The following is an 8,993-nucleotide window of genomic DNA, read 5'->3' as shown; positions in this document are numbered from 1 at the left end:
TTGTAACATGATAAAGGGTTAAGAATAACAATGTTCTGAGAAAAACTGGTATAAGCCAAAAAAAATAAAAAATAAAAAAAATAAAAATAAAAAAAAACTGGTATAAGCCATGAACAGGCAGCTCACAAAAGGGAAACATAAGACACTCTTTACTCAAATAAGTAAAACAATAAAAACAGTATCATTCTCTTAAAACCAATTTTGAAAGGATGTGAAGAAATGACATTCTCATGTACTTCTTGCTAACTTTACACTGTTGAAATGCCATTTTTCACAGTATATATACAAAATATATATATACTGCATATATACAAAAATATAAAATCCATGTGCCAAAGTTCCCACTCCTGTGAGTTTATCTCCAGACAACTACAAGGCAAAGTACAGTTGGTGACACCTGTAATACCAAAACCTGGACAGAACCAGTAAAGAATAACAGAATGATATATGTAGTATGATGCCCACGTACAAAAAATGTTTGTGAATATCCCAACGGGTAGTTACCTGGAGGGAGGTTCACCAAAGTTGCTTGCTGAAATGATTTAACTACCACCATGTATTAAGTACCTCATGTAATCCTCACAATAACTTAGATTCTTGAGATTTTACCCCCACAGCCTTTAAGTGACAGAGCTGTTGCTGAAAACCAAGTTGACCCCTCTCTCCCCACTACTTAAGGATTGGAAATGTTTTTAAATTTTATTTACTATCAAGCATACTAGTTTTTTAAGGTATTAAAAACCTCCTACATGTGGTCATATTTAATATTCACAGCAAGTTTCCTTGATGGCAAGGACCACAAATATGCAAGCCTCATGTTGGGGCTTGAACTCACACCCCTGAGATCAAACCTGAGGGGCTGGATCAGTTTAAGCAGCTGCTTTCAGCACAGGTCATGATCTCAAGGTCCTGCGACTGAGCCCCACATTGGTTTCCCCCCTCCCACACTTTGGGCTCCCTGCTCAGCCAGGAAGTCTGCTTCTCCCTCTGCCCGTCCTCCTGCTCTCTCAAATAAAAATCTTAAAAAAAACAAAAAAAAAACCCTAGATAACGCTTTGAAACAGCAAATGCCCCATGAACTTTTTTTTTTTTTTTAAGATTTATTTATTTATTCATTCAGAGAGAGCGAGAGAGGCAGAGACACAGGCAGAGGGAGAAGCAGGCTCCATGCAGGGAAGCCCGATGTGGGACTCGATCCCAGGTCTCCAGGATCACACCCCGGGCTGCAGGTGGTGCTAAACCGCTGCGCCACGGGGGTTGCCCCCCACGAACTATTGACTAGTTTTTGGTCCAGAACCATCAATACTGAACATTTGCCTAGCTACCTAGTGATTGCAAAAAACCATGCTGAGTTAGCTTGTTTTACTTGTCCATTACCCTTAGAGATGTTTGTCCTATTATCAGTTTCTTGGTTTATGATAGCCACTTTTTTAATTTTTTTTTTTTTTTTTAAATTTTTTTTATTTATTTATGATAGTCACAGAGAGAGAGAGAGAGGCAGAGACACAGGCGGAGGGAGAAGCAGGCTCCATGCACCGGGAGCCTGATGTGGGATTCGATCCCGGGTCTCCAGGATCGCGCCCTGGGCCAAAGGCAGGCGCCAAACCACTGCGCCACCCAGGGATCCCTATGATAGCCACTTTTAAAACATGAATACAAGGATGCCTGGGTGGCTCAGTGGTTAAATGCATTGGTCTTTGGCTCAGGGCATGATCCTGGGGTGCTGCGATTGGGCCCACGCTGGGATCCTGCATGGGGCCTGCTTCTCCCTCTGCCTATGTCTCTCATGAATAAATAAACGAAACCTTTAAAGACAAAAACACAGGGATTAAAAAAATTTAACCCCAGGTAAGGATTGAGTAGAATATGGAAACATGGTTTCCCACTGTTTGTGAGCTCATTAGAAAGGGGACTGAGTCAGCTTGTATACCCACAGTGCTGGGCAGGTGAAGATATGAAGTGCCCTAAGGAATAAGGTTGTCACTTGGTGTCTGTACACCAAGAGAAAAGCACTCAAAAGGCCATCAATGCTAGTTAATCCTGTTCTCTTAAAACAAGGGACTTTGCCTCATGGTGATTTCAAACACAACTTTGATTATTGCTTAGGGTAAAGCTTAAGTAAAAAGCTTAGTAAATGTGTTTATTCAACTGATACACTTAGAAAACAGGCAGTACATAAAAATAGCCTGTTTTTTTACTCAAGTCTGAAGGAATGTGTGGCTCTATAAACCAGCTAGCCTTCCAGCTTATTGTCTCATACTCTTCGCCAACTTACTTATTGTTCAAGACCTCCCCCCTGCTTTTTTAAAGATTTTATTTATTCATGAGATAGACCGAGAGAGAGAGAGGCAAAGACACAGGCAGAGGGAGAAACAGGCTCCATCCACGCAGGCGCCTGATGTGGGACTTGATCCCAGACCCTGGGATCACACCAAGTCAAAGGCAGACGCTCAACGGCTGAGCCACCCAGGTGTCCCAACACCTTCCTCTTTTAAACAGGGATACCTACATACCTCATTAGGTTGTTTTAAGAATTAAGTATTCTTTAAGAATTCACGTGAATCCATTTTGTTTTAACCCATCCAAGAGTTGTGTTGTGAGGCTCAGCGACCTGAGTTCATCTGACAGTTCTTCTGCTTTCCTCTGCTCCAGATGGAACTGTGCTTGCTGTTACCTAAATTCCTTCTTCATCTTTAGCATCACCAGCAAGAGTGGGGTCAAATATCAGTTCTTCCTGAGGTCCCTCCATACTAAAGATGCTCCTCCTGCAGAGGAGCTTTCTTGAATTCTTAGAAATGGAGTAGCCGAGTGGCTCAGCTGGTTAGGGGTCTGCCTTCAGTTCAGGTCATGATCTCAAGGTTATGGGGTCGAGCCCAATGTTGGGCTCCCCACTCACTCACTGAGGAGCCTTGCTTCTCCCTGTCTGCTCATGCTATGCTCTCCAAATAAATAAATAAAATCTTAAAAAAGACATTGCTTTCTGTAGAATCACACACTTATTGTGCTAAAACACTTCCACAGAGTCCAACCTCCGATCTGTTTAGTAAGAAGGCGCCTGTGTCTGGCAGAGCCGGTGTGAGACGAAGAGAGACAATCCTTCCGTGCCGCCCGGATAATCAAGTTTTGGCCGGACCTTTGAGCACACACCAAGAGAGTGAGGAGCCAGAGGAAAAGCACAGACTATGGCGCTGAAACGGATTAATAAGGAACTTAGTGATTTGGCCCGTGACCCTCCAGCACAATGTTCTGCAGGTCCAGTTGGGGATGATATGTTTCATTGGCAAGCCACAATTATGGGACCTAATGACAGCCCATATCAAGGCGGTGTATTCTTTTTGACAATTCATTTTCCTACAGACTACCCCTTCAAACCACCTAAGGTTGCATTTACAACAAGAATTTATCATCCAAATATTAATAGTAGTGGCAGCATTTGTCTCGATATTCTAAGATCACAGTGGTCTCCTGCTTTAACTATTTCTAAAGTTCTTTTATCCATTTGTTCACTGCTATGTGATCCAAACCCAGATGACCCCCTAGTGCCAGAGATTGCACGGATCTATAAAACAGACAGAGATAAGTACAACAGAGTATCTCGGGAATGGACTCAGAAGTATGCCATGTGATGCTACCTTAAAGTCAGAATAACCTGCATTATAGCTGGAATAAACTTTAAATTACTAAAAAAAAATTAAATAAATAAAAAAAAAAACAAAACACTTCCACATCAAAAAAGATCAACATACATGAATTGGCATGTTTTTCTAGGGAAAGAAATACAACATATGCTTCTAGTAGAAGACAACGATTTTATTGCTTGAGTACATAGCCAAATTTATGCGACCAGGGCAGAGGCTGTGGATGACTCGCTGAAAAGGAAAAAAGGGGAAGAGCTGGATTAAAATAGGTCCTCCATATTCACTGAGACTCTCACACCTATGGAGCTATTTCCAAACAGCTAAAATAAACCACAAATACGTAAAATGCACTAAGTTCCTGAATTAGCTTATTGTGCTGAAGCGTAAGATATGAAGATCCTCACTCAGCTAAGGAAGAACTGACCAAACATTAAGGAAAAACTGGTGAAAAATTAATGTTTGGAAATTAATCATTATAGCAAGTAATCTATGCAAAACTGAAGACAACATAACATAGGGAGCAGAGGTATGAACTGAAACTTTACTTATTGTCTAGAATGATTCAAAGGGCTTATTCATGTTTTAAATCAGGGCTCTGCAAAATAGGACCTTTTGCTTGTCTTTGTAAATAAAGTTTCAATGGACCACAGCCATGCCTATTTATGCATTGTTTATGGATGTGTTCCTCCTTCAATGGCAGAGTTAAGAGAGTAGCTAACTGAAGAGCAGGGGCTAAAACATTTACCAACAGGCCTTTTACTACAGTTGCTACTGTATTTACTATATGGCTAACATCTGTTCTTCTTAACCAAAAAGGTTAATACTTACTATTTCCAATTGGGGGGGAGGACTCGTTTGGTCTTATAATATCGAGCCAATCGGTGAATACGGCTCTCAATCAGAATCAGTCGGAATTTGGCATCCTTATCCTAAAAATAAAAATTGATGGAATTAAAACTACTTACAACATTACCAAGTATTATTTTAACAAAAGAATGCAAATACCATGCACTCTAATGAAAATACCGAATGCCCTGTAATAGAATCACAGACTATGGTTCATGAGGCTAGAACGAGTCCTTAAGGGAATTTAAGGCTTCCAGAAACCCTAACATGAATGAGGTACAAATTCTGCAAACAAACACATTTTCAACCAACTGAATATACAGCACATAGCATAGCCAAAGCTGGCCCCAACCCCAATTTCTTCTGTTATAATTTTAATTTCAAAGCAACCTAAGTGTAACAAGTTTGTGCTTTAAGCCTCTTTAAGTAGTTCACATTAGATGCATTACACCTTACTAAGTTCACATAAGCGGTTCTAGTCTCTTACCTTTCTGTTCCTCTCAAGATGCTTTCGAACAGCAACAGCTTTCTTAATCAAATGGTACAGATCCTCAGGGAGATCAGGTGCAAGTCCCTTGGACTTAAGAATTCTCAAGATCTTATTGCCTGTCACAAAACGTACTTGTGCAACACCATGGGAGTCTCTCAGGATCACACCTGAAAAACCAAACACAACTGAACACACCTCTACCAAACACACAACTGAAACATGCAATGTCAAGGTTCTGAGACCAGGTCATTCTCCAAGTTTTCCTCTGTATAATGGGATTACCTATATGTCACAGAAACAAACATGAAAATGGGTGCAAGGTTCACTCAGATACCCAAGGCTGGTTTACTGAATACTAAGAAAAACCCTTGGGATGCCTGGGTGGCTTGGCGGTTAAACATCTGCCTTCAGCCCAGGGCGTGATCCTGGGCTCCCTGCAGGGAGCCTGCTTCTCCCTCTGCCTGTGTCTCTGCCCCCACCCCGCCCCCTGGGTCTCTCATGAATAAATAAATAAAATCTTAAAAAAAAGAAAGAAAGAAAGAAAGAAAAACCCTTACGAAGAAAACCTCAAATGTTGGAAGAACATCATCATAGCGAACTTGCTGGATGATAGGCCACCAAAGAAATCAATGCGATTCCTGCTATATGTATTTGCTCAATAATTACAACTGTAACATTTAGAAATTCCATCAGGAAACGCCTGGGTGGCTCAGCGGTTGAGCATCTGCCTTTGGCTCAAGGTGTGATCCTGGAGTCCAGAATCAAGTTCCACATGGGGCTCCCTGCGGGAAGCCTGCTTCTCCCTCTGCCTGTCTCCCATGAATGAATGAATGCATGCATGCATGAATGAATAAGTAATTCTATCAGACGTTCTTGTAAAAACTTTACATGCGGTATTTTAACCTCGAAACAGCACCTTCTGAATACTTGACAGTCTAGGATTTCCTACAGCGAGTGATGCCTCCGCTAGATTACATAAGCTCCAAGAGGCCACACGTTTTGCCCTTCTCCTGACCAGGGTATTCTCAGGTCCAGAACCACACAGCAGGCAAACGTCTGCTGAATGAAACCACGTGCACAAAACTACCCACAACTGAGGTTCAGATCGCACCGTGAGGGCGTGACAAGCACGGAGTCGCCAATCCCAACTCCTCCACCCAACAGCTGCGTGCTCTGGGTCTAGTTGTGTAGAGCTGCACCATGCCTCAACCTCCCCAACTGTAAGATGGACAGAACTTCACGGTTACTTGGACGTGCAGCTGTCCGAACTAAAGGAGGGCAGTAGTATGAGTAAAATGGGTAGGACCATTCGGCAGGGAGAGCGCCTAGCCCACAGCAAATACTCCTTTAATTTTGGCGACCAGGGATGCCTGGGTGGCTCAGCGATTCAGCGTCTGCCTTTGGCTCAGGGCGTGATCCTGGAGACCCTGGATCGAGTCCCACATAGGGGTCCCCGCATGGAGCCTGACTCTCTCTGCTTCCCTTTCTCTGTGTTTCTCATGAATAAAGAAGATAATTAAAAAAACATTTTTTTGCGACCATTTTTTAGTAATTTTCCCCAATGCCAAATAAGGAACTCGAGAGTCCCACAAATGAACGGCAGGCCTGGGCCAGCAGCGGGAAAGCCAGGGACACGACCGAAAGGCGCTCTCAGCACGTCCGCGGCACCTTCACCGCCAGCGGCTTCCCCAGCAGGTTACACGAGGGCAGGCGCGAGGGGCCGCGTGACGCGCGCACACCCACCGATCTGCGAGGGAGTCAGGCCCTTCTTGGCCAGTTTGTAGATCTGCTCCTTCACGTCGTCGGACGTCAGCTTCAGCCACTGTGGACGCAAGAGAACCTGGCCTTAGGCCGGGACAGCGCGGACGGCCGCGGCGCCCAGCGGCGCTCCCCAGGCACACGTGAGGGGCCCGGCACCCGTCCTCCCGACGGCCGCAGGGCAGCCCCCTCCCCGCCCCGCCGCCTCCCGGGCCCCGCACGCTACTTACGGTGGGGACGCTGCGGCGGTAGGGCAGAGCCGACTGGGACAGGCCCTTCCTGGGAAGGGAAACGGTCTCGGGATGAGGCGCTGCTCAGTGCCACCACGGCCAAGAAAGCCTCCTCTCCGCTCGCCGCCCACACGCCCTCCTTCCCCCCACACCCCGCGCCCCGCGGCCCAGCCCTGCAACCCGCTCAGAACCCCGAGCTCACCCGGGAGCGTGCATGCGACCCATGATGGCGGCGGAAAAGAGAGCGAGGGCCGGGGCGCCGCCGGAAGCCACCCGCCACGCAGGAAGTGACCTCACATACGTCCGCGCTCCTCGAGCGCAGGGGGCGGAGCTACGCCGCGCGGCCCCCCGGGCGAACGGGGGCTGCACATCCCGAGATGCATTTCGGCGTCGTCCTGCAAGATCCCTCGGTGCCCAGGACTACACATCCCGGCATGCTTCAGGGCATCGAGGAGCCTCGGGCCGGCGCGCGAGGTTAAGGCCGCTGCCCGCGCACTTTCGGGAGGAGCTGCCTGCGCTTATATTTGTGCAGGTTCGAGTCCCGACCTGGGAGGGAGCGTGAGCCGCCGCCTCTCAGCGAATTTGAGCGCCTGAAGCTCAGCCACGCACAGGTGTTCATTCGTGCAGCAGCGCCAGGTCTGGAGGTGGCACTGGCCACCGCAGAGGCCGCGCCTGCAGGTCGTGGATGCACAGGTGCAATACCGCGGCGACAGGCGCTGCACTGGAGTCGTGGTCCTTACCGCCGGCCACCGCGACCACCTCTTAGTTCCGCTCCTGACTTAAGCTCTGACCCCAGAGAAGGACCCGGGATTTTGAACCAGGCCCTGGAGGACCTCCCCCTCCACCTGGGAAGCTTTCACCTTTCCCCGGCAGCGGGCGGGGAGGCGCTGGGCGGCGCCGGGAGCTGTGTGGGGCGGCCCCTCCGGGAGCCGCGGGCCCCAGCGCGGAGCTCGCCGAGCCCGGCAGCGAGGGCCCGGCCGGCTGTGCGGAGGGAGGGCTGTGGGGGAGGAGGCGGCAGCAGCACGTGCGTCCGGCCCGGCCCGGCGGAACCGCCGCTGAAACTCCCTACGGCGCGGACTCGGCGCCGGCGCGTACGAGGAGCTGGAAGACGCGGCAGTGAAGGGCTTTGCTCAAAGCGCAGCTGGCCCCGCGGAGGGGGACGCAGGGAAATCAGGGTATCAGGGTTCAAAATAACCGCGGAGACTTAGAAAACTCCCACGGACCAAAACAGCCACCTCTGCTGTTACTCCTTCAGCCAATCACTGATGCGCGATTTTCTTCTAAAGCATCAGGAATTCAAGGGGCGCCCGCGTGGCCCCGGGTCCTGGGATCGAGCCCCGCATCGGGCTCCCCGCAGGGAGCCTCCTTCTCCCTCGGCCTGTGTCTCCGTGTCTCTCATGAATAAATAAATTAAACCTTTAAAAAAAAAAAAAAAGGGAATTCCATTCAAATTGCGTAATCTATTTTCTCCTAGCAAGGATGCGTTCTTACCATTAGCCAAAGTACATCTTTAGTGCAGATATGGAATAGGTATCTCGGAATTAACAAGGCTCCAATTCCTAAGCCCCATCCCTAGCCACCTACTCCAAACCCCTTAATTTCAGTTAAACACTACCCGTTTGCTCAAACCACAATCCTTAGAATCTCATCTTTTTCCTTTCTGTCTTGTTCTCAGCTTTACCACAAAAATATATCATGAACACATTTTCTCTCTGCCTATGTCTCTGCCTTTTTTCTGTGTCTCTCAATGAGCAATAATCGCGCCCCGGATAAACCTCATTGGCTACGACACTGCCACTGCCCAAAGCTTTTTTCTGTGTCTCTCATCAATAAATAAAATCTTTACAGAAAATTTTTTTTAAATTTATATTTGATAGCAAGAGCTAGCATGAGCCGGGGGTGGGGCGGAGGGAGAGGGAGAAGCAGATTCCCCACTGAGCAGGGAACCTGAGGCAGAGCTGCATCCCAGGACCCCAAGATCATGATCTGAGCCAAAGGTAGACACTTAATGTAACTGAGCCACCCAGGTGC

The 8,993-nt window shown here is 47.6% G+C and overlaps 1 protein-coding gene and 2 pseudogenes across 1 annotated transcript; 1 reads left to right on the top strand and 2 right to left on the bottom strand.

Moving 5' to 3' along the window:
* The first annotated feature begins 3,044 nt into the window (after positions 1 to 3,044).
* On the top strand, positions 3,045 to 3,693 carry LOC140594399 (ubiquitin-conjugating enzyme E2 D3 pseudogene; annotated as a pseudogene).
* A 102-nt stretch (positions 3,694 to 3,795) lies between these two features.
* Positions 3,796 to 8,718, bottom strand: RPS13 (ribosomal protein S13). Its single transcript, XM_072725482.1, has 6 exons — positions 7,165 to 8,718; positions 6,963 to 7,011; positions 6,718 to 6,796; positions 4,972 to 5,141; positions 4,467 to 4,567; positions 3,796 to 3,869 (listed from the first exon to the last, which is right to left on the bottom strand). The coding sequence occupies exons 1-6, from the start codon at positions 7,185 to 7,187 to the stop codon at positions 3,836 to 3,838; spliced, it is 456 nt and encodes a 151-aa protein (XP_072581583.1). The 5' UTR covers positions 7,188 to 8,718; the 3' UTR covers positions 3,796 to 3,835.
* On the bottom strand, positions 8,705 to 8,771 carry LOC140594537 (U4 spliceosomal RNA; annotated as a pseudogene).
* Positions 8,772 to 8,993: the final 222 nt, after the last annotated feature.

The sequence above is a fragment of the Vulpes vulpes genome, chromosome 11 (genome assembly GCF_048418805.1).
Source record: "Vulpes vulpes isolate BD-2025 chromosome 11, VulVul3, whole genome shotgun sequence".
NCBI classification, from domain to species: domain Eukaryota; kingdom Metazoa; phylum Chordata; class Mammalia; order Carnivora; family Canidae; genus Vulpes; species Vulpes vulpes.
This window is presented reverse-complemented; position numbering and strand designations above follow the sequence as displayed.